At 45.0% G+C, this 25,953-nt stretch overlaps 2 protein-coding genes across 2 annotated transcripts in view; both read left to right on the forward strand.

The window, feature by feature from the left end:
* DDX46 (DEAD-box helicase 46) overlaps window positions 1-25,953 on the forward strand; it is a 126,661-nt gene that overhangs the window by 41,723 nt on the left and 58,985 nt on the right. The window contains exons 9-10 of the mRNA XM_077266086.1: window positions 11,497-11,617; window positions 15,459-15,634. Coding sequence (XP_077122201.1) covers window positions 11,497-11,617; window positions 15,459-15,634 — 297 coding nt within the window. The remainder of the gene's footprint in view (window positions 1-11,496; window positions 11,618-15,458; window positions 15,635-25,953) is intronic.
* LOC143773462 (uncharacterized) lies at window positions 90-10,460 on the forward strand. Its single transcript, XM_077260909.1, has 5 exons — window positions 90-527; window positions 1,406-2,396; window positions 2,494-2,637; window positions 8,501-8,757; window positions 10,290-10,460. The coding sequence occupies exons 1-5, from the start codon at window positions 90-92 to the stop codon at window positions 10,458-10,460; spliced, it is 2,001 nt and encodes a 666-aa protein (XP_077117024.1).

Below are 25,953 nucleotides of genomic sequence, written 5' to 3' on the forward strand. Positions count from 1 at the left end.
CTTTCGTGATTCATCCTCAAGCCAGGGCATCGCCTTACCCCCAATAGAGGGTCTCCCAGCTGCACAACAGTCTTCTTCAGACGGGTCGGATGGCGATGGGGAGTACACATTCCTCCAGGAAGCGTACTCGTGCCGCATCCCCACAGAACTCCGATGTTTCCTCATCCGCTAGTTCCTTATCTCGTTCCCCTTCTCCAGGAGCTTACAGTGAGCACGACTCAGAGTATGAATCCGATGTGGCCCCAGACCAGGAATCCCCTGAGTTCCAGGAGTCTATTGATTCCCTCATCGAGGCGGTCAATCACACTCTAAAAATAGACGAAGTGCCCTGTACAAATCAGGATCACCCAGTGTCCTTTAAGCATACAAAACGGCCTCACAGGGTTTTGGGCAACCACCCTGAGTATACAGACATTATTACTAAGCATAGAAGCCGCCCAGATAAGCGTTTCTTGGGCCTAAAACCGCTAGAAGCTTGTTACCCCTTTTCATCTGATCTAAGAAAGGACTGGACTGAGCCCCCTGCAGTAGATCCACCAATATCAAGACTCGCTTAAAAACCCTCTTTTTCTCTTCGCCACGACAGCACCCACTTGAGAGAGGGGATCCGCCCCTAGGAACAGGAAACCCTATGGAGAGATAAAAGGGGCGGTCCCCCTCGCTCCCACAGTTGGTTTCCTGTTCCTACGGGAGACCCTTGGAGAGAAGAGGATGCCCAGCCTGGATGCCGCTTGCGCAGTTTACCTTTATGGGACGGCAAGGGCTCCAGAAGCTGGAAGCAGCGTCGGGGGTTCTATGGCAGCTTCCCCCCTCTGCTGGCAGGTACTGTGAGGCCAGGTCCGGGGAGTCGCCTGGCTCATGGAGATCCACCCAGCAGACCTGCAAGGACCAAATCGCTGGGGTAAGGAGATCCTGCGGCACCATCCCTCATGGTGCGCAGGCAGCGTGGGTCCGGTATACTATCCCCCGGAAGCAGATCGCAACTTCCGGGGTGAAACAGGAGGAGAACGGCGCCTGCGCTGATGCTGGTGGGAGCGCAGGCGCATACTGAATAGCCGCGACCCGGATGTAGCGGTCACTTCCGGGTGCGGCAGGAAGAAGATGGCGGCCCCCATTAGAAAAGGACGCCGGCACTGATCCTCCGGCGTCCATCATGGCATCTCCACAGGACCCGGCGATGGCTTCATCCGTAGTCACCGCTATTGCGCCTAGTAGCCGAACAAGCAGCAGTCGCAGATCATCTTCTTCCAAAAGCGCCAGAGATAAGAAATCAGGCCGGTCGGTTCCATCTGTGCCTCCGTCTCCTCCTCATCAGCCGGTATTGTAACAACAACCTCACTGGGTGAGTGTGTGTGTGTACCCTCTTAGGCTGATTACACTCCCCCTCTTTGTCTATATTCCTTAGGCAAAAAGAATGGGGAAAACCAAACACATACAATGTGCTTTATGCTCTCAGCCGCTCCCCGATAATTATTTAAAGAAGCTGTGCCAGTCTTGCATCGAATCCACCTTATGTGAGGAGTCTTCAGTAAGGTCGGAAGATATAAGGAGTATGATTAGGGAAGAATTACAGGCCTTCCGAAGCTCGGAAAAAATTCCCGAGGGTAGAAAAAAATATAATTCCCCCAGGTCTGAGCAGTCCTCTGAGACTGAAGATAAAGATTCGGATGGTTCCCAAAGGATAATTTCCTCAGATGATGAGCGGGATACATGCTTTCCCACAGACAGTATCGATAATTTAGTAAGATCAGTTTGTAACACCATGGGTATTGAAGACACAAAAATCCCTAAAACACCACAGGACGTGATGTTTGCAGGCCTGTCAGAGAGGAAAAAACCTTCTTTCCCTGTAATTCCAGCAATTAAAAATGTAGTAAAAAAGGAGTGGGAAAGCCAGGGACAAAGAGGATTACCGTCTTCGTCAAAAAGACGCTATCCCTTTAATGACGAAGATTTCTCTATATGGTTAAAAGCCCCGAAGGTAGATGCAGCAGTGGCTTCCACTTCTAAAAAATCCTTGCTACCCGTAGAAGATTCCGGCTCCTTGCAAGACCCGCTAGACCGGAAAGCGGATACCCTCTTAAAAAGAGCATGGGAATCCTGTACTGGAGCCTTCAGGCCGGCTATATCAGCCACATGCACTGCCAGGTCCATGTTGGTCTGGTTAAATGATTTAGAAGAAGGATTAAAGAGCGGCCTTTCCCGAGATAGACTGATCTCTTCCTTGCCGTTAATTAGAGGAGCTACAGCCTTTTTAGCGGATTCCTCAGCTGATTCCATACGGCTAGCTGCCAAATCGGCAGGTCTGACTAACGCGGCTCGTCGAGCCTTATGGCTAAAGGTGTGGAAAGGAGATCCCCAAACGAAGTCTAAATTATGTGGTCTTCCATGCCAGGGTGAGTACCTATTTGGTACTAAGTTAGACGAAATACTAACTAAAGCGGGTGAGAGGAAGAAGGGGTTCCCCAATAATACTTATCTTCCATCCTACAGGAGAGCGTTCCGTAAGCCCACGTTTAATAGAAGAAAGGACTATAAAAACCAAGACCGCTGGGCTAATAAAGACTTTAAGCAGAAAGGAGCGTTTTTCGGAAAACGTCCATTCAAACCTGAGGATAAAACAGGACAGATCTACCCGTTGGTGGTAGGTTGTCTTTCTTCACTTCACAATGGCTGACAATGACTTCCAATCCATGGGCAACTAGCCTTATATCTACGGGTCTTAAATTAAGATTTGCCCGAGTCCCTCCGGACTCATTCTTATTGACTTCCTTAAAGTCTCATTCACAACAAGAGGCCTTGGAACAGGAAATAATAAATCTCCTGTCCAAAGGGGTACTAGTGGAAGTCCCTTCTCATCAAAAAGGAAGGGGTTTTTATTCCCCTCTATTTTTAATTCCAAAACCAGACGGATCATTTAGAACAATAATTAACCTGAAAAGACTAAACGTCTTCTTGGAAAACCAAACCTTTAAAATGGAGTCTATACGATCAACTATAAAGCTCCTGTTTCCCCATTGCTTTATGGCAGTACTTGACCTTAAAGATGCGTATTACCATCTACCAATCTTCATTGAACATCAGCAATATCTACGGGTGGCAGTTATAATGGAATATTTGAAAAAACTGACCGTCACATCCATACATAGACTAAGTGTGAACAGGTGCTGAACCTAGAGTAACCAACTCATATACAGTCAAGTAAAAAAGGCAGCACACTGCAGCGCTAAGACATGCAAACATGAAACATGAAAACTGAACTGCAATACTGCACTAGAAATATGAAAAATGAGAGCGTTTAGCGCATAAAAATGGCCAATTTTATGTGTACCTGATAGCCCCTTTACGGCATCTCTCTTATATCAGGTCCTACGCTTGCCTACCTCGCTGAGAATAAACGTCTCCATGTGAATGGGTACCTGTGAAAAACCTCTTCCTAGACTCATATTCTCTCTCTCTGTGGAGGGGTACTGGACCTGCTGTAATTAAAACACCTGAGGCTAGGAGGCGGAGTGCTCAGTCAGAAGGCTAAATAATATATTTGAAAAAACTGACCGTCACATCCATACATAGACTAAGTGTGAACAGGTGCTGAACCTAGAGTAACCAACTCATATACAGTCAAGTAAAAAAGGCAGCACACTGCAGCGCTAAGACATGCAAACATGAAACATGAAAACTGAACTGCAATACTGCACTAGAAATATGAAAAATGAGAGCGTTTAGCGCATAAAAATGGCCAATTTTATGTGTACCTGATAGCCCCTTTACGGCATCTCTCTTATATCAGGTCCTACGCTTGCCTACCTCGCTGAGAATAAACGTCTCCATGTGAATGGGTACCTGTGAAAAACCTCTTCCTAGACTCATATTCTCTCTCTCTGTGGAGGGGTACTGGACCTGCTGTAATTAAAACACCTGAGGCTAGGAGGCGGAGTGCTCAGTCAGAAGGCTAAATAATATATTTGAAAAAACTGACCGTCACATCCATACATAGACTAAGTGTGAACAGGTGCTGAACCTAGAGTAACCAACTCATATACAGTCAAGTAAAAAAGGCAGCACACTGCAGCGCTAAGACATGCAAACATGAAACATGAAAACTGAACTGCAATACTGCACCAGAAATATGAAAAATGAGAGCGTTTAGCGCATAAAAATGGCCAATTTTATGTGTACCTGATAGCCCCTTTACGGCATCTCTCTTATATCAGGTCCTACGCTTGCCTACCTCGCTGAGAATAAACGTCTCCATGTGAATGGGTACCTGTGAAAAACCTCTTCCTAGACTCATATTCTCTCTCTCTGTGGAGGGGTACTGGACCTGCTGTAATTAAAACACCTGAGGCTAGGAGGCGGAGTGCTCAGTCAGAAGGCTAAATAATATATTTGAAAAAACTGACCGTCACATCCATACATAGACTAAGTGTGAACAGGTGCTGAACCTAGAGTAACCAACTCATATACAGTCAAGTAAAAAAGGCAGCACACTGCAGCGCTAAGACATGCAAACATGAAACATGAAAACTGAACTGCAATACTGCACTAGAAATATGAAAAATGAGAGCGTTTAGCGCATAAAAATGGCCAATTTTATGTGTACCTGATAGCCCCTTTACGGCATCTCTCTTATATCAGGTCCTACGCTTGCCTACCTCGCTTGCCTATTAGTTATAATGGAAGGTCAGATAAGGCATTATCAATATACAGCAATGCCCTTTGGACTGTCGATAGCTCCGAGAGTCTTCACAAAATTAATGTCAGAAGTAATGTCATATTTGAGATTAAAAGACACTCTTGTAATACCATATTTAGATGACCTTCTTATAGTGGGCAACTCTCTTTCCCAATGCCATCAACGAGTACTTCATACAATTTCGTCCCTACAGGAATTGGGGTGGTTAGTAAACTGGGAAAAATCCAGGTTGTCCCCCACAACTCGACAAACATTGCTAGGGCTTATTCTAGATTCTACAAATCAAAGGTGCTTTCTTCCCGACTCTAAACAATTAGCAATTATAAACAAGGTACAATCGGTGATTAATAAACCCCTAATTTCCCTAAGAGAAGGGATGTCCCTTCTTGGTTCCTTTACATCATGTATCCCGGCTGTCCCATGGGCCCAATTCCATAGTAGAAAATTACAATATAAAATTCTACAGGAAGAAGAGAGGTTACAAGGCCAATTGGATAGTCGGTTATCTTTACCATCTGACGTGGTAGATTCTCTTACCTGGTGGTTAGACCAGAGTCATTTTACCAGTGGGGTTCCCTGGGTGGTTAAACCTTCAAAAACACTCTTTACCGATGCCAGTCCTAGTGGTTGGGGGGCACACTTAGGAGATCAAATAGTTCAAGGTCTGTGGTCTCCTAGAGAATCGAATGATTCCTCTAATCAAAAAGAACTGAAGGCTATCTATCATGCCATATGTAAATTTCTTCCGCAGTTACACGGAACGCATACAAGAATCTTTTCAGACAACATGACAGCGGTGGCATACATAAACCACCAAGGGGGAACAAGATCAGAAGCTCTCATGTGTATAGCCGACAACATTCTATCCATAGCAGAGGAGCACCTCCTATCCTTATCAGCACTGCATGTAAGAGGAGTCGACAATCCAAAAGCGGATTTCCTCAGCCGCCACACTCTCCGCCAAGGAGAGTGGGTTCTCAGCCGTCATATCTTCGATGCTCTGCAAGTCCCATGGACATTCCAGAAAGCATATGCCTTTCCCCCACTAATACTTCTTCCAACGGTGATCAGGAAGATAAGGGAGGACAGAGCTCATGTGATCTTAATAGCTCCATTTTGGCCCAAGAGGCCATGGTTCTCCTGGCTGAGAATGATGTCAATTTCAGACCCGTGGATCCTTCCGGAGGATCAGGATCTGCTCTCCCAAGGCCCCTTCAACCACCCTCAGATGAAGGGTCTGCGGTTGACTGCCTGGCATTTGAGAGGCGGCTGCTAAAAATGAGAGGATTTTCTAACAAAGTAATTGACACTCTGCTACTAAGTAGGAAAAAATCTACCACATCCATTTATGTGAGAGTGTGGAAAAAATTCTTAAACCTCTACCCAACAGCACTATCAAACGAGATTCAGATCCCTATGGTCCTAGAATTTCTTCAAAAAGGGCGCGATTTAGGTCTGGCAGTCAGTACCTTAAAAGTACACATTTCTGCGCTTGGTGCTTTATATGGTCACGATATTGCAGGTGACAGGTGGGTAGCCAGGTTTATCGCAGCTTGCCAAAGGTCAGAGACAGTCCAAATTCCCCATGTACCACCTTGGGATGTTAATTTAGTCCTTGAAGCTCTAATAGACCACCCCTTTGAGCCACTACATTCAGCTCACATAAAACATGTTTCCATCAAGACAGCTCTTCTTGTTGCTTTGGTATCAGCTAGAAGAGTAAGCGACATACAGGCATTATCGATAGATCCACCATTTATGTCTATATTTCCAGACAGAATTGTCCTAAAAACAGACCCTTCCTACTTACCCAAAGTATGCACTAAATTTCATAGATCACAAGAAATTTTTCTTCCCTCCTTCTATGATAACCCTACGAATCAGGAAGAACAAAAATACCACACATTAGATGTGAGGAGGGCCATATTAGCCTATTTAGATAGAACTAGCGCCTGGAGGAAGAGCAGGGCTCTCTTTATTTCCTTCCAGGGTCATAGAAAAGGAGATGGAATCACGAAGGGCACTTTATCTCGGTGGATTCGGGATGCAATATGTCTGGCCTATTCATCCAAAGGGGAGAACCCGCCTGAGACTGTAAAAGCACACTCCACTCGGGCGATAGCATCATCCTGGGCCGAGCGAGCAGAAGTTCCAATAGAACTGATATGTAAGGCCGCAACTTGGGCTTCTCCTACTACATTCTATAATCACTATAGATTGGATTTATCTTCTTCATCTGACCTGTCTTTTGGTAGATCAGTTCTTAACACTGTGATCCCTCCCAAATGACTATCTCTGAAAGTCTCTCAAGTGGGTGCTGTCGTGGCGAAGAGAAAACACCGGATTACGTACCGGTAATGCTCTTTTATAGAGCCACGACAGCACCCCTTTACTTCCCACCCTATTAAGTTATTTTTATAAAAGCACGATTAAGGGTGTTTTTTTTTGGTTCTTGTAGTTAGCCATACTAAGTTAACTAATGATAAAAGCTGATATCAAATTGCCTACTAAATCTGGTGGGCGGTTCCTCGCAATCTCTGTAACCCAACTGTGGGAGCGAGGGGGACCGCCCCTTTTATCTCTCCATAGGGTTTCCTGTTCCTAGGGGCGGATCCCCTCTCTCAAGTGGGTGCTGTCGTGGCTCTATAAAAGAGCATTACCGGTACGTAATCCGGTGTATCTCTGGCGGACGGATCTTTCATTAAGAATCCCACTGATTGTCAGATTGACAACCTGGCCAGGTTGGTCTTCGAGGCCGCCGGAGTAACTCTATTCCCTTCGTTTGTCACCACTTGGGTAGCTAGAGCTATGGTGGTCTGGGCCGAGGCTATAGTGAAATCCAGTAGAGACAATACCTTGCCGCCCGATGTGCTCAATCTCGCCTATCAGATTTGCCCGAGCAGGGGATTACGTTATTCACGCCTCTCTAGATGTGGCTAATTGTGCCGCACTTGCGGCCGCAAACGCTGTTTCCTTCAGGAGGGCATTGTGGCTCCGAGAATGGCGGGCAGACTCCGCTTCAAAGAAATCCTTGACTTCACTGCCGTACCTGCACGAACGCTTGTTCGGAGATAAACTTGATCAGATTATCTCAGATGCTACCGGCGGAAAGAGCAAATTCCTCCCTCATCATAGGCCCATTCGCCTCTTTCAGAACCAATCCCAGGTTCGCTTCCGACCCTTTCACGGTACCACAGGCTGGTCATCCTTGGCCGCTCCCGCTAGCTTGTCTCGCCCCCCCACGCAGAGGCAGGGGGGTCACAGCCTTCCTTCAGACCTTCTAATTCCTGGAGAAACAGATCTCCCCGATCCAGGACCAAAAGTGCCCCGTCCCGAAAATTCTTTTCTTAATGACTTCTGGCCGTGTCACACAGGCAGGGTAGGTGGCCGTCTACTTTTGTTTTGCCAAGTATGGCTATCGGTCGTTCACAACCAGTGGGTCAGAGATCTCGTGTCTTCCGGATACAGGATCGACTTCATTTCCCCCCCCTCCGACGCACTTCTTCCAGTCTCGCCTTCCAAAGTCCAAAGTGCACACAGTTTCCTTTTACCAGGCCTTACAAGCCCTCCGCAACAGCACAGTCATCGTTCTGGTTCCTCCCACAGAAAGGTTCAAGGGCTTCTACTCGAACCTGTTTGTGGTCCCCAAGAAAGACTGAACCATGCGTTCCATTTTGGACTTGAAGTTGTTGAACAAATTCCTCTCATTGCGCCATTTCAGAATGGAATCCCTACACTGTCGTCGCTTCTTCCTATGCTTTGCGGTTGGAGACAATCCCTTTCAATTCACTGCTCTGTCCTTAGGGCTCGCCACCGCCCCCAGGGTATTCACAAAAGTCATGGCAGCAGTCATGTCTATTCTACACTCCCGGGGCGCAGTGATTCTTCCATATCTGGACGATCTTCTCGTCAAAGGTCCATCTTATCGGGCTTGCGAAGAGAGCGTCACTGTCACCATCGACACTCTGTCGTCTAGGTTGGCTGGTGAACATGGAGAAATCGTCTCCAGTTCCTTCCCAGCGAGTCCCCTTTTTGGGGATGATCTTGGACACTTCCCTAGGGTTGGTAATTCTTCCTCCGGAAAAGATTTCCTCTCTAATCCGGGGAGCCCAACTGCTATCTCTGGACCGCTATCACTCCATGCGGTTCGCCATGCAGGTACTTGGGGAAAATGGTGGCATCTATCGAGGCCGAATTTCACTTCCGTCCCCTGCAGCAGGCTTTGATCTCGGCATGGGACAAGAATCCAGCCTCCCTGGGTCGCCACTTTCGCCTGGCACCCAGAATCGGACGATCTCTCAGGTGGTGGACTGCAACGTCAACTTTTGTATCAGGGAAGGTCCTTCCTCCCAGTTCACTGGCTAGTAGTGACCACCGACGCCAGTCTCCTTGGATGGGGCGCGATTTTTCATCACCACTCGGCTCAGGGACGTTGGTCTGCTCAGGAAGCCAACCTTCCGATCAACATCCTCTAGATCCGAGCGATAGCTCTTCGATTCCATCACCTCTTGGCGGGACGTCCCGTCCGGATCCAATCAGACAATCGCCAGCAGAAGAGCGATGACCGAGGTTTTGCACATTCTACAATGGGCCGAGGCAAATCAATCTCTTATCTCCGCAGTTCATAATCCGGGGGTAGAGAATTGGGCTGCGGACTTTCTCAGCCGCTAGGGCATAGCCTCAGGAGAGTGGTCTCTTCACCCGGAAGTCTTTCATGGGATTTGCCAGTGTTGGGGCACTCCCAGATGTGGACCTCATGGCCTCCAGGCTGAACACCAAGGTTCTGGCATTTGTAGCCCGATCCCCCGATCCGTTAGCCATCGGCTCGGATGCCCTAGTACTCCCATGGAGCCAATTTCTTCTCCCTTACATCTTTACACCTCTTCCGCTGATCCCAAGGGTCATCAGAAAAATCAAAGCTGAAGACGTTCCGATGATCCTTGTCACTCCTGACTGGCCACGCCGAGCTTGGTAGGCGGAGCTAATGCATCTCGTCGCCGACATTCCCTGGAGGTTACCGGATCGTCCGGACCTTCTCTCTCAGGGACCTATTTGCCACCAATACTCGAGAGTTCTGAGTTTAATGACCTGGCCGTTGAATCCTGGATCCTAACCCAGGCTGGGTTCTCCCTTTAAGTGGCATCTACCATGCGTATTTACCATCGCGTTTGGAAAACTTTTTCTCATGGTGTAAAGATAAGGGTCTTTCCCCGTTGGTGTTTTCCATCCCCTCCATTCTGGAGTTTCTCCAAGCAGGTCTGGATTCAGGCTTAGCGCTGGCCTCTCTCAAGGGCCAGATCTCAGCCCTCCCCGTCCTTTTCCAGCGTTGGATAGCTTCCAAGCCTCAGGTTAAGACCTTCATGCAGGGAGTTTCACATCTTGTTCCTCCGTACAAGATGCTTTTCAAACCTTGGGACCTTAAATTGGTCCTCAGTGCTTTACAGGATGCCTCTCCCTCTCCCTCCCTCTCCCCCTCTCCCCTCTCTCCCTCGTGTCACGGAAAGTCATCTTTCTGGTGGCAATTACATTCATCGGACGGGTCTCGGAACTGGCAGTTTTGTTGTACAAACCTCCATTTTTGATTTTCCACCAGGACAAGGTGGTGCTCAGGACATCCCCATCCTTCCTACCTAAAGTTGTCTCGACTTTTCATCTGAATGAAGACATTGTCCTGACCTCGTTCTGTTCTGCTCCAGTCCATCGTACTGAGAAAGCAATTCACACTCTGGTCTTGGTGAGGTATCTCGGGAAGTACATTTCCTGAACTGCGTCTCTTAGCAAAGCTGATGCCCTTTTTGTGCTTCCGGATGGTCACAGAAAGGGTTTGCCTGCCTCGAAGGCCACGATAGCCAGATGGCTTCGTTCAGCGATTAAAAGAAGCTTACTGTGTCAAAGGCCAGCCTATGCCCGCGGGAATTAAGCAACACTCCACTCGGTCAGTGGGGGCCTCCTGGGCCATTCGGCATCGGGCATCCGCACAGCAAGTGTGCAAGGCTGCGACTTCGTACAGTCTTCACACTTTCGCTAAACATTACAACATTCATGTTCAAGCCTCTTCTGATGCGGCCGTCGGCAGACAGATTCTGCAGTCGGCAGTTTCGCATCTGTAGGGTTCATTTAATCACTTAATTCTTTAGGCATTGGGTGCGTGAGGTTTCACCTGTTGTGACGTTTTCCCACCCAGGGACTGCTTTAGGACGTCCCATGGTCCTGTGTCCCCCAATGAAGCGAAGGAGAAACAATGATTGGCTCAGAGAAAAGGATTTTACGGTGAGAACACAAAAATCCCTGTTTTGTGAGTTAGCAGTAGGGGGAATCCAATATAGATGAGGTAAAAGGAGATGCAGATATGCTGCGCTGCTGGTCACTGTACAATATAGATATCCGGAGAGTCCAGGGTAATGTAGCAGAAGTGCAGTTTTAAAGTCTTTAAGACTTCTGAATAAGGAAATCCACAAAGTTCCCTAATAGCGGAAACCAAACTTAAAGGGAATCCCTGACCTACATGCACATATAGATGTCTTAAGAAGGCTGATTCTACTGACCAATTCCCTTTTATTATACATGAATGTTGTCAGGACTGGATGTGTGAATCCATGGTCATATGTATTTTCTGCACTAATCATTTTTAGCATTCATAGTCTTTAACCTTTCATGTGCAGTGATGGGCGTTTCTCTAGAAATTGCGCTGTCCTTTTTCTACCGCTACACGTCACTGCTAATGCACCAATTTCCGAAAGTGTTTACCATGGACAATCATTACTCACATTGTCACTTAATGCCGTCCTTTTTCTTCCCAGAGGTCAGTAGCCTCAGACTTGAACTTGAAGGAATTACAGTCAAGGGGAAAAACTGTCCTAAGCCAATTAAAACCTGGGTGCAGTGCGGCATATCGATGAAGATTCTGAATTCCCTTAAAAAGTAAGGCTTTACCTGTACATGTGCAGTATGGTGTATGTAAGTAGCGTTTAGATGCAGTGTTGCTCTTAAGGCCCCGCTCACTATCTGAAGATAATGTCCAAATTGGGGCCATGCCATGAGACAGTGGTTGCCATTCACTTGTGCGCCGTTGCATTTTGTACAGATTGACTTTATATCAGACTACCCTCTGAAATGAACACACAACACAATCGACCATTGGGTAGTGTTTGTCCTCCCTTTACATTGCTGAGCTGTGCTTTAGTCTGGCTACATATTTTCTTCTGTGCGGCATTAAGCTGCTGTTTCTTCAGCATCAGAATGTACTCAGAGAAGTAAAATTTATATTCGTGTAACCACTGAAGACCCCCGTTCTGGGCCAGATTTCTCCGTGACCGGTTTTCAGTTTTCTTACCTGCATCATGGTGACTGAAATTCTCCTTTTAATATTGTGTTGACAGAAGAGTCTTTGTAGTCTTAATCATGTTCTGATTACAAAGGTCCCTCTCAGAGGCAGACCCTCCACTTGTTCAGCCATTTTGTAACTTTTTCATCTTTGTCTAGAAATTAAAAGCAGGAGGAAATTACCTCAATTTTAAGGGAACCTGTCATCAGGATTGTGCACAGTAACCTGTCAGATCGGCGCCGTTATACTGATTATAATTATACCTTTGTTGATGAAATCCGTCTTGTGGTTGTTGTTTAATCTTTAACTCTTTGAGGAGTCAATTTTTCTTTTCTGTACCAAGATGGCGCCTGCGCAGTAGCATCTATCAAATTGCCGATAGCTGTTACTGCGCAAGCGCGGCCGGTGCCATTTTGAGACAGATTTTATTTTTTTAGGAATTTATTTATACAGATTTAAAAATGTAAATGCACATTATACATGTGATCATGCTGCAGCGCCAATGCCTGCCTGCTCAAGGTATTTTTTTTTTATCAATATATATTATGTAAAAAGGGGGCAGGTCACTAAAGGATCAGTGACCTGTCAGAAGCCATACAGATGCATAGCTAATCAGAGAACCACATGAAAGCCCTCCTACACAGGTCGCCTCAGAGCAAGAGCATATCATAAACTCAAAACTGAAAATAAAGATTACACAACAACCACAAAACGGATTTCATCAACCCAGGTATTATTTTTTTCAGTATAATGGTGCCGACCTGACACTGTCTGTAGGTTACTGTGCACAATCCTGCTGATAGGTTCCCATTAAAAATGAATAAAGTACTAGCACCGCCCTCAAAGAAGTCATCCGGGGGCTTGTGAAAGAAGCAGTGAGTGATATCTCAGCCCCTTGATCCTGATTTGTTTCAGGGTGGTGCTTGAAGCTGTTTTGGGGGAGAGGTGGCCTGGTGGTGATGTTACTCACTGCTTCTATCCCTGCCACCTGATAAGATCAAACACTGAAGCTATGGGGTCAGTGGAGATAGAAGCAGAGTGCTGGCGCTGCACTCGCATCGGCCACAGCATCCATCACCCAGGACCAGGATGTTTTCAGAGGGCAAACGCTGCCCCCTCATGACGTCTGGTTCCAGCAGGGGCAATAGACACTGTGAGGAATGTGTGCACCCCCGGCCTCCTGTGACGTCATGTTTGAGACTTCTCCAAAACAAAATGTCAACAGGAAGTAGAGTAAAAAAGAAAACACATTATGGATTGGGGAGAAGTGTGGAGTGTTATGTAATAAAGGTAATTACAAAAGTGCTTTGGGTGTAAATATAGTTAGAAGATACATTTTATGGGCCGGACCCCCCTTTTTAAGACGTTTTATTGAAGATTATGTAACGTAACAAGTCTACATCATAGAACAAAAGATTTAACCACTTTTCTCATTGCTCATTAATACTGTCCGGCAAAGTAAACCTTGCCCTTAACATACTATGGGTCTAATATCTTAACCAAAACCATAAGACCCCCCATGTCTTATGTCAAAGGGGAATCTCCAAGGTTTCAATACCTTATCTGATTTTCAGGACAGTGTCTATTTTTACATACCATGCGGGGGTCTTCTATCCATCAATCTCATGGTGATAACCTTGTGAGCCAAAAACAATATTTCCCTGAGATGGGTGTGAGGGTTGCAGATAGTTATATCAAAAAGTTTGGGCACCCCTATTAATCTTAAGCTTAATGTTTTATAAAAATTGTTTTTTTTGCAACAGCTATTTCAGTTTCATATATCTAATAACTGTTGGACACAGTAATGTTTCTGCCTTGAAATGAGGTTTATTATACTAACAGAAAATGTGCAATCTGCATTCAAACAAAATTTGACAGGTGCATAAGTATGGGCACCTCACCAGAAAAGTGACATTAATATTTAGTAGATCCTCCTTTTGCAAAAATAACAGCCTCTAGTCGCTTCCTGGATCCTGGATGAAGGTATTTTTGACCATTCCTCTTTACAAAACAATTCCAGTTCAGTTAAGTTTGATGGTCGCAGAGCATGGACAGCCCTCTTCAAATGATCCCACAGATGTTCAATGATATTCAGGTCTGGGGACTGGGATGGCCATTCCAGAACAGTGTAATTGTTCCTCTGCATGAATGCCTGAGTAGATTTGGAGCGGTGTTTTGGATCATTGTCTTGCTGAAAGATCCATCCCCTGCGTAACTTCAACTTTGTCACTGAATCATGAACATTATTGCCAAGAATCTGCTGATACTGAGAGGAATCCATGCGTCCCTCAACTTTAACAAGATTCCCGGTGCCGGCATTGGCCACACAGCCCCAAAGCATGATGGAACCTCCACCAAATTTTACTGTGGGTAGCAAGTGTTTTTCTTGGAATGCTGTGGTTTTTTGCTGCCATGCATAACGCCTTTTTGTATGACCAAATAACTCAATCTTGGTTTCATCAGTCCACAGGACCTTCTTCCAAAAAGAAATTGGCTTCTCCAAATGTGCTTTTGCATACCTCAGCCGACTCTGTTTGTGGCGTGCTTGCAGAAACGGCTTCTTTTGCATCACTCTCCCATACAGCTTCTCCTTGTGCAAAGTGCGTTGTATAGTTGACCGATGCACAGTGACACCATCTGCAGCAAGTTGATGCTGCAGCTCTCTGGAGGTGGTCTGAGGATTGTCCTTGACTGATCTCACCATTCTTCTTCTCTGCCTTTCTGATGTTTTTCTTGGCTTGCCACTTCTGGCTTTAACAAGAACTGTACCTGTGTTCTTCCATTTCCTTACTATGTTCCTCACAGTGGAAATTGACAGGTTAAATCTCTAGACAGCTTTTTGTATCCTTCCCCTGAACAACTATGTTGAATAATCTTTATTTTCAGATCATTTGACAGTTGTTTTGAGGAGCCCATAATGCCACTCTTCAGAGGAGATTCAAACAGGAGAACAACTTGCAAGTGGTCACTTTAGGTAGCTTTTCTCATGATTGCATACACCTGGCTATGAAGTTCAAAGCTCAATGAGGTTACAAAACCAAAAAAAGTGCTTTAGTAAGTCAGTAAAAAGTAGGTAGGAGTATTTAAAACAAGAAAATGATAAGGGTGCCCATACTTATGCACCTGTCAAATTTTGTTTGAATGCAGATTGCACATTTTCTGTTAGTACAATAAACCTCATTTCAAGGCAGAAACATTACTGTGTCCAACAGTTATTAGATATATGAAACTGAAATAGCTGTTGCAAAAAAAACATTTTTTAGAAAACATTAAGCTTAAGATTAATAGGGGTGCCCAAACTTTTCCATATAACTGTATCTAAAGAAAGCGTGTCTAGGGACTTGATAGAGCTGTTGACCTTGACCAGAAGAAACAAGTACACCCTGGCTATCCTTGTATAGTATTTTTTGATTGAAATTGTTCATCTTCTTCCATCAGACACTCATATGAAAAACCAACTCCAATCCAAGCACAAGCTATTCCTGCAATCATGTCTGGCCGTGATTTGATTGGCATTGCCAAAACTGGAAGTGGAAAAACCATTGCCTTCCTTCTGCCTATGTTTCGACATATTTTGGACCAGCGACCTTTAGAAGAAGGGGAAGGGCCAATCAGTAAGTCATCTTATGAAATTTTGCATGTTGTTACCTTTCCATTCAAAGATGCGGGGATTTTTGTCACAAACTACCGTAGTAACATTTTAATGTAATGGCAGTTGTTTTTGGGCTTCGGAGTAATCCTGCTTGTGCTGTCGCTCTGTGTTTTTTAGTCAGTAGACTAAAGCAGAATGTCATGGCAAAGATCGTAGTCTTGTATCGGTCTGGCAGAGAAGCATGCCATTTTATATTACAGCCTAAAAATTCATGTGTTTGGCTGAAAGTCTGACCCAAGCAGAGCCCGCGACTCAAAATGCCTTCTGTACACATTGTCTTTTTCAGGCGGGTTATGATAAAAATAGTTAACATATGGGCTTCTTTTAACTGCTTCAGTTTTCCGTAGACATGAAATGGTTAAAATAAGTGAACATAGGAAAACTCAAAAAAAACACAACATGAAGAGCAGACTCACCAGAGCCTTGTCAGATGACAAATACACTCGCAGGGTGCAGCAGGCCCCCGATAATAAATGCTAAAGCAGCATAGGTGCAAGCTACTGATGAGGGCCTGCTGCACCCTGCGAGTGCATTTGTCATCTGACAAGGCTCTGGTGAGTCTGCTCTTCATGTTGTGGTTTTTTTTTTTAGTTTTTCTATGTTAGCTGTTTTTGATATTAGAGTAGGACTTGCAAGTTGATGAGGACCCTTGACGTTGGGTTGCAGGCTTATCCATTTTGGCCAAAATTGTAACTAATACCTCATCTAATGTATTATATACATTATTTAATTTTTCATCTTTTTTGCACTTTTTATCATTTTGCAGAGTGCGGCAGGGCCCCTTTATGCTGTTTCTTGTGTTGCATCTATATATATATAATTTTCTAAGGGGTACTTCCGTCTTTCTGTCGGCAACTTCCGTCAGATAATCATTCGCTGATTGGTCTCGCCAGCTGCCTGTCATGGCTGCCGCGACCAATCAGCGACGGGCACAGTCCGATCAGTCCCTCCCTACTCCCCTGCAGTCAGTGCTCGGCGCCCGCTCCATACTCCCCGCAGTCACGGCTCACACAGGGTTAATGCCAGCGGTAACGGACCGCGTTATGCCGCGGGTAACTAACTCCGTTACCGCCGCTATTAACCCTGTGTGACCAAGTTTTTACTATTGAGGCTGCCTATGCAGCCTCAATAGTAAAAACATCTAATGTTAAAAATAATAATAATAAAAAAATGACATCATTATATACTCACCTTCCGCCGCCTTTCCGATGCTCCGGTGACCGGTCCATGCAAGCGGCAGGTTCCGGTGCAAAGCTTGGTGTGCGACAAGGACCTGCCATGACGTCACGGTCATGTGACCGCGACTTCATCACAGGCCCTGCTCGAGAAGGACCTGCCGTGACGTCACAGTCATGTAACCGCGACGTCATCAAAGGCCCTGTGCGAGAAGGACCTGCCGTGACGTCACGGTCGTGACCGCGACGTCATCACAGGCCCTGCGCGAGAAGGACCTGCCGTGACGTCATGGTCATGTGACCGCGACGTCATCACACCCTCGGACCGGGAGCTGCCGCCTGAACCGAACACAGGCGACAGAACTACAAGGGGCCCCTCGGAAGGTGAGTATAGGTTTATTTTTTATTGTAATAATTATAGGGGATAACTCAGGAGACTCTTTGCATGGAACAAGACAACTACAGGACACAGTTTTATAAGTGGTAAAGTCTATATTATCACACGGTGATTCAAACAGGTGCAGAGAGAAACTCAAGTCCAGAACACTTGGTGCAAATATCAAATGCAGCTCAGCAGCCTATAGGAAACTTCAGAGGAAAATGCAATCACGCAGAAAGTCTATGAAGCACAATTATTCTTGAGGATACTTGACACGAATAAGTCCTTGTCTTAGTCCAAACACAGATAGATATGCTTATAAGGCAGTTCAAATCATATCTTAGCTCAACCAGGGAGGCCTGGTTAATAGTCTCAGGTTTTTGCTTACAGCTTACAGCAAATGCAGATGGAAGTAAACACGAGCAGCAGATGAAGGAGGATTACTGGAAACTGGTGTATGCAGCAGGAACTCAGAGCAGAGTAGCAGGATCACCACACAGGTTCACAGGAGCAAGTATATAGACAGGGAGTCACCAGAGGTCAGGAGCTGGATGCAAGGCAGAATCTAGCACAGACTGAAGGCTGGGGTGGAGTCTTATAGCAGGAAGACATAGTGCACATGAGACCAAAGACTCAATCTTGGAAAAGGGCAGTAATGCACAAAAGGTAAAAAATGTTCAGAGTCCTGACATTTATTTTTTAACCTGTGACATACGTGGCTGGGCAATATACTACGTGGCTCTGTGCTGTACACTACTTCGCTGTGCAATATACTATGTGGCTCTGTGCTGTATACTACGTCACTGGGCAATATACTACGTGGCTGGGCAATATACTACGTCGCTGGGCAATATACTATGTGGCTCTGTGCTGTATACTACGTAACTGGGCAATATACTATGTGGCTCTGCTGTATACTACGTAACTGGGCAATATACTACGTGGCTGTGTAATTTACTACGTGACTGGGCAATATACTACGTGGCTGTGCAATTTACTACGTGACTGGGCAATATACTACGTCACTGGGCAATATACTACGTGGACATGCATATTCTAGAATACCCGATGCGCTAGAATCGGGCCACAATCTAATATATATATATATATATATATATATATATATATATATATATATATATATATATATATATATATATATATATATATATATATATATATATATATATATATATATATATTGTGGCCCGATTCTAGTGCATCGGGTATTCTAGAATATGCATGTCCCCGTAAATGGACAATGATGATTCCAGAATTCGCGGCAGACTGTGCCCGTCGCTGATTGGTCGAGGCAACCTTTATGACGACATCGTCGCCATGGCAACCATTATTACATCTACGTCGATACTGTGCCCTTAGACAATCTATATATATAATTGTCTAAGGGTTTTTCCGTCTGTCTGTCTGTCCCGTTTATTCATTCGCTGATTGGTCGAGGCCGCCTGGGTCTCGACCAATCAGCGACGGGCACAGTATCGACGTAGAAATCCCGCGTCTCTGATTGGTCGAGGCCGCCAGGCCTCGACCAATCAGCGACGGGCACAGCATGGCGACGATGATGTCATAATGGAAATCCCACGTCTCTGATTGGTCGAGGCTGCTAGGCCTCGACCAATCAGCGACGGGCACAGTATCGACGCAGATGTCATAATGGTTGCCATGGTGACGATGATGTAAAAAAGGTTGCCTCGACCAATCAGCGATGGGCACAGTCGGAATCATCATTGTCCATATACTACGGGGACATGCATATTCTAGAATACCCGATGCATTAGAATCGGGCCACAGTCTAGTTAGATAGATAGATAGATAGATAGATAGATAGATAGATAGATAGTGCTGGACGGCCCGCCTGCTAATACTATGGGCGTGATCAATAGGTTGTCCAGACACTGTGCATCACATTTATCTGTGTGAATAGTGTCTTATGTAAGTCATACCTGTGTGCTTTTTTGCTACTAGGCAGCCAACCCCTCTAATGTTAGGGCGAGTGGGTGGTTGCTCTCATCCGTAGGTTGCACCTGTGCTGCTTTAGCATTTATTATCGGGGGCCTGCTGCACCCTGCGAGTGCATTTGTCATCTGACAAGGCTCTGGTGAGTCTGCTCTTCATGTTGGGTTAAAATAAGTGACCTATCCATTTTTCAAGTAGGACCTCTGGCATTTTCCTGAAGTGTCTTCTGCTTGAAAAACTTGGTGGCTTAGGCTGGGGTCAGACTTGCAATGCGAGAAACTTGCGCATCAATTCCTGGCACTGCCGCCGGCACTCGAGCCTGGAGCGTTCAGCTGCATAGAAATACATGCAGCCACACACTCCAGTCCCGAGTGCCGGGTATTGATGCGAGAGAGTCTCGCGAGTTTCTCGCATTTGCAAGTGTGACCCTGGCCTTAGCCTGAGTTGCCCGAATATTGGGCAACCTGAATCAGAACCTGCAATATTAAGATTGTCATATCTCATTGGACATTAATCACAGATGTACACGAGAGAGATTGTAGACTAGTGGGGAAGGGACAAAGGGTGAAGGAGAATGTCAATAAAAATTACCTTTTTATTTCGTAATCGTGCACAGTGATCGCATGTGGATGTCGGCTCTGCTACATGTGTCCCTGACGCTCATTTCGTTGGGATTTTTCCAAGGGTATTTAGACCAAGCCGGTATCCTGTTGAAATGCGTGTTAGGGACACATCCTGACTCTATGCCACAAGTGATGTTAGATAGAATCACCATAAACTGATATACAGTCATGGCCAAAAGTATTGACACCCCTGCAATTCTGTCAGATAATACTCATTTTCTTCCTGAAAATGATTGCAAACACAAATTATTTGGTATTATTATCTTCATTTAATTTGTCTTAAATGAAAAAACACAAAAAGAATTGTCCAAAAGCCAAATTGGATATAATTCCACACCAAACATAAAAAAGGGGGTGGACAAAAGTATTGGCACTGTTGGAAAAATCATGTGATGCTTCTCTAATTTGTGTAATTAACAGCCCCTGTAACTTACCTGTGGCACCTAACAGGTGTTGGCAATAACTAAATCACACTTGCAGCCAGTTGACATGGATTAAAGTTGACTCAACCTCTGTCCTGTATCCTTGTGTACCACATTGAGCATGGAGAAAAGAAAGAAGACCAAAGAACTGTCTGAGGACTTGAGAAACCAAATTGTGAGGAAGCATGAACAATCTCAGGGCTACAAGTCCAGCTCCAAAGACCTGAATGTTGCTGTGTCTACCGTGCGCAGTGTCATCAAGAAGTTTAAAGCCCATGGCACTGTGGCTAACCTCCCTAGATGTGGACGGAAAAGAAAAATTGACAAGAGATTTCAACGCAAGATTGTGCGGATGTTGGATAAAGAACCTTGACTAACATCCCATCAAGTTCAAGCTGCCCTGCAGTCCGAGGGTACAACAGTGTCAACCAGTACTATCCGTCTGCGTCTGAATGAAAAGGGACTGTATGGTAGGAGACCCAGGAAGACCCCACTTCTTAACCCGAGACATAAAAAAAGCCAGGCTGGAGTTTGCCAAAACTTACCTGAAAAAGCCTAAAACGTTTTGGAAGAAGGTTCTCTGGTCAGATGAGACAAAAGTAGAGCTTTTTGGGCAAAGGCATCAACATAGAGTTTACAGGAGAAAAAAAGAGGCATTCAAAGAAAAGAACACGGTCCCTACAGTCAAACATGGCGGAGGTTCCCTGATGTTTTGGGGTTGCTTTGCTGCCTCTGGCACTGGACTGCTTGACCGTGTGCATGGCATTATGAAGTCTGAAGACTACCAACAAATTTTGCAGCATAATGTAGGGCCCAGTGTGAGAAAGCTGGGTCTCCCTCAGAGGTCATGGGTCGTCCAGCAGGACAGTGACCCAAAACACACTTCAAAAAGCACTAGACAATGGTTTGAGAGAAAGCACTGGAGACTTCTAAGGTGGCCAGCAATGAGTCCAGACCTGAATCCCATAGAACAGCTGTGGAGAGATCTAAAAATGGCAGTTTGGAGAAGGCACCCTTCAAATATCAGAAACCTGGAGCAGTTTGCCAAAGTAGAATGGTCTAAAATTCCAGCAGAGCATTGTAAGAAACTCATTGATGGTTACCGGAAGCGGCTGGTCGCAGTTATTTTGGCTAAAGGTTGTGCAACCAAGTATTAGGCTAAGGGTGCCAATACTTTTGTCTGGCCCATTTTTGGAGTTTTGTGTGAAATGATCAATGTTTTGCTTTTTGCTTCATTCTCTTTTGTGTTTTTTCATTTAAGACAAATTAAATGAAGATAATAAAACCAAATAATTTGTGTTTGCAATCATTTTCAGGAAGAAGCAGAGTATTATCTGACAGAATTGCAGGGGTGTCAATACTTTTGGCCATGACTGTAGGGGCCATAATATCCACGTGTACGACCATAAGAGCACGGCGCTAATGGTTGTAGATACTATGACAGCCCGCCTGCACTCACACACCATTCATGGTGGCATGGTTAGTGTTGTAAGGCGATCGCACCTGCAATTGTGCTGCGGCTATATCCACATGTGCAAAAATAGATCAATGACTACATTAGTCTGTGCTAAAAACTAAGGAAAATGTGAAATAGGAAATAGCATACTGGCTTATGAACTTTATGAACAAACACATGAGATTTTTAGCACAAGATTTGCAAACGTTGTGAGCCCATTCACCAAAACGTCAAGGTAATCTCAGATCGAATGGGTAACTACACTGACTGTCTGGTGTGAACACTTACCTATGGTTTCTGAGCATTCAGCTCAGAAACCATAGGTAAGTGTTCACACCAGACAGTCAGTGTAGTTACCCATTCGATCTGAGATTACCTTGACGTTTTGGTGAATGGGCTCACAACGTTTGCAAATCTTGTGCTAAAAATCTCATGTGTTTGTTCATAAAGTTCATAAGCCAGTATGCTATTTCCTATTTCACATTTTCCTTAGTTTTTAGCACAGACTAATGTAGTCATTGATCTATTTTTGTATTTGAATTTTTTTGGCTGCAAATTATATATATATATATATATATATATATATATATATATATATATATATATATATATATATATATATATATATATATATATATACATACATACATTGTTCGGTCAGTTGATCTATTTACTATATCCACATGTGATCACCGCACATAGAGTGGATGTAGCTCGCTATATATGTGCGCAATAGTTTTATAATAGCTGTTCAAAAGATAATATACTCCTGTGCGGGAGCTATCTGCGCCGTAGAATCATATTATGCCATACTCAATAAATACAAATGTTATATTGGCTGGTGCTGTATAGCAGTCAGCATAGACCTCTTTACCCCAACCAGACCGCTCCTGCCGGTGATTCAGAAGCTTCTGCTGACGTCACGTCTACAGAGCAGAGGCTTCTTTTCTGCTCCGCTCTGTTGATGAGGAGAGACTTCCTTTGTCCTCCTGATTGATAGCAGGATGCCTGCTGCCTAACTGGGATAGCTGGCTGTCAGTCAGAACAACGCCATAAGTCCTGCCCCATCCCGTCAACAGGCTGCTGAATTCCTGGGAAAAGGAGGCGGTCTATGAGTTGCCATAGTGACCCGATGTCAACGACATCCGGCTCGTCTGAGCTGGCAAAGTTGCTAGAACATGTGCTCTGTGCTTTATCTAACAGGTTTGTCTGTCAGTGCAGCACAGACAGTTTATAAGGCATACGATACCTCCTGTATTCCTATGCTTTACAAGTCCCACAGTGCGACGCAGAAAAAAAGTGAAGAATAAATTGCAAAAAAAAAATCCTAACATAATAAAATAATATAGAATTACCGTATTTTAAGCCGACCCGAGTTTAAGCCGAGACCCCTAATTTTGCCACAAAAAACTGGGAAAACTTAGTGACGCGAGCATAAGCCTAGGGTGGAAAATGCAGCAGCTACTGGTAAATTTCAAAAATAAAAAGATACCAATAAAAGTAAAATTAATTGAAACATCAGTAGGTTAAGTGTTTTTGAATATCCATATTGAATCAGGAGCCCCATATAATGCTCCATACAGTTCATGATGACCCCATAAGATGTTCCATATTAAAATATGCCCCATATAATTCTACACATATGCTGATTATGGCCCCATAAGATGCTCCATACAGATATTTGCCCCATATAATGCTGCACATATGCTGATTATGGCCCCATAAGATGCTCCATACAGATATTTGCCCCATATAATGCTGCACATGGCCCCATACAAATATTTGCCCCATATAATGCTGCACATGGCCCCATAAGATGCCCCATACAGATATTTGCCCCATATAACGCTGCACATGGCCCCATAAGATGCTCCATACAGACATTTGCCCCATATAACGCTGCACATGGCCCCATAAGATGCTCCATACAGACATTTGCCCCATATGCTGTTGCTGCGATAAAAAAAAAATCACATACCTCTGAGGCCCCCGGCACTTGCTATATTCACCTGCTTCCCTTTCCACCGTCGGCGCCGCTGTGTCTTCCTGTCCTCTGCACTGACTGTTCAGGCAGAGGGCGGCGCGCACGCTAATCAAGTCACCGCGCCCTCTGACCTGAGCGTCACTGCAGAGGACGGGGAAGATGCAGCGGCGCCGACTGTGGAACGGGGAGCAGGTGAACATCGCACACTGTTATACTCACCTGCTCCTGGCGCGGTCCCTGCTTCCCTGTTCCCCGGCGCCGGCAGCTTCTTCCTGTAGTGAGCGGTGACATGGTACTGCTCATTACAGTAATGAATATGCGGCTCTACCCCTATGGGAGTGGAGTCGGGTCCATATTCATTACTGTAATGAGCGGTACCATTTGACCACTCACTACAGGAAGAAGCTGCCGGCGCCCAGAGAACCAGGGACACCGCTCCAGGAGCAGGTGAGTATTATACAGCCGCTGCTCCCTCCCTCCCCTGCCGACCCCTGGGTATGACTGGAGTATAAGCCGAGAGGGGCAATTTCAGCCTAAAAAAATGGGCTGAAATTCTCGGCCTATACTCGAGTATATACGGTAAATAATATTGTACCCATAAATATTTTTATGAAAAAAAAACACACAATAAAAGTACACATTTTGGTATCGCCGCATTCGGAACGGCATGACCTATAAAACTGTCCCACTCCTTCAGTGAACACCATAAAAAAAAAAAAAAAAGGAGCAATACTTTATCATACCGCCAAACAAAAAGTGGAATAAAATGCGATCAAAAAGACAAATGTAAATAAATGGTATCTCTGAAAATGTTTTTTGCGGGACAAGATGACAATCTGACTTAAAGCTTCTTCAGCTGAAAAGTAAAAAAGTTATAGCTCTCCCATACTACCTCTTCATCTCGCCCCCTCTCTGTTGGTGTCCCGCAAGGCTCTGTCCTAGGACCCTTACTCTTCTCAATCTATACACTCTGCCTGGGACAACTCATAAGGTCCTATGGCTTCCAGTACCATCTATATGCCGATGACACTCAGATCTACCTCTCTGGCCCAGATGTCACCTCTCTGCTCTCCAGAATCCCAGAGTGTCTATCAGCCATATCCTCTTTCTTCTCCTCTCGCTTCCTCAAGCTCAATGTGGACAAATCTGAACTAATTATCTTTCCTCCATCTCGCATATCTTCCCTACCTGATCTATCTATCAAAATAAATGAAATCACACTTTCCCCTGTCCCCAAAATCCGCTGCCTCGGAGTAACCCTTGACTCTGCCCTGTCCTTCAAACCGCACATCCAAGCTCTCACCACCTCCTGCCGCCTCCAGCTCAAAAATATTTCCAGAATCCGTCCTTTCCTCAACCCACACTCTACCAAAATGATCGTGCATGCCCTAATCATCTCCTGCCTCGACTACTGCAACATACTACTCTGTGGCCTACCTTCTAACACTCTCGCACCCCTCCAGTCCATCCTTAACTCTGCTGCCCGACTAATTAATCTCTCTCCTCGCTACACTCCTGCTTCCCCTCTTTGCAAATCCCTTCACTGGCTCCCAATTTCTCAGCGTATCCAGTTTAAATTACTAACACTGACCTACAAAGCCATCCATAATCTTTCTCCATATATTTCTACACTAATCTCTCAATATCTTCCCTCACGTAATCTCCGGTCCTCCCAAGACCTCCTCCTCTCCTCCACACTTATTCGCTTCTCACCCAATCACCTCCAAAACTTCTCCCGAATATCACCCATCCTCTGGAATTCAGTGCCCCAACACATCCGGTTATCCACTACTTTTGGATCCTTCAAAAGAAACCTGAAAACCCATCTCTTCAAGGAAGCTTACAGCCTGTAAAGACCACACGGCCACCTCAACACCATCGGAGTTAATGCAACCCCCTACCTACTGTCTCATTCCCCATAATCCTGTAGAATGTAAGCCTGCAAGGGCAGGGTCCTCTCCCCTCTGTACCAGTCTGTCATCGTTAGTTTTGTTTACTCTAAGTGATATTTGTATTTTGATGTAACCCCTTCTCATGTACAGCACCATGGAATTAATGGTGCTATATAAATAAATAATAATAATAAAATAATATAGCTCTCAGAATAATAATGCGATGGAAAAATAATTATTTTTTCTATAAAATAGATTTTATTCTGTAAAAGCGCCAAAACATTAAAAAAAAGTATCCATGTGAAATCGCTGTAATCGTAGTGACCCGAACAATAATACTGCCTTCTCAATTTTACGACACGCGGAACGGCATAAA

The sequence above is a fragment of the Ranitomeya variabilis genome, chromosome 5, assembly GCF_051348905.1.
Source record: "Ranitomeya variabilis isolate aRanVar5 chromosome 5, aRanVar5.hap1, whole genome shotgun sequence".
In the NCBI taxonomy this organism is placed as follows: domain Eukaryota; kingdom Metazoa; phylum Chordata; class Amphibia; order Anura; family Dendrobatidae; genus Ranitomeya; species Ranitomeya variabilis.

Coding starts and splice junctions, on each gene's coding strand:
- LOC143773462 (XM_077260909.1), top strand. CDS start 90: ATGGCGATGGGGAGTACACATTCCTCCAGGAAGCGTACTCGTGCCGCA. Junction 528..1,405: donor ACTGGACTGAGCCCCCTGCA/GTAGATCCACCA, acceptor TATATTCCTTAG/GCAAAAAGAATGGGGAAAAC. Junction 2,638..8,500: donor AAAACAGGACAGATCTACCC/GTTGGTGGTAGG, acceptor CTCTGTCCTTAG/GGCTCGCCACCGCCCCCAGG.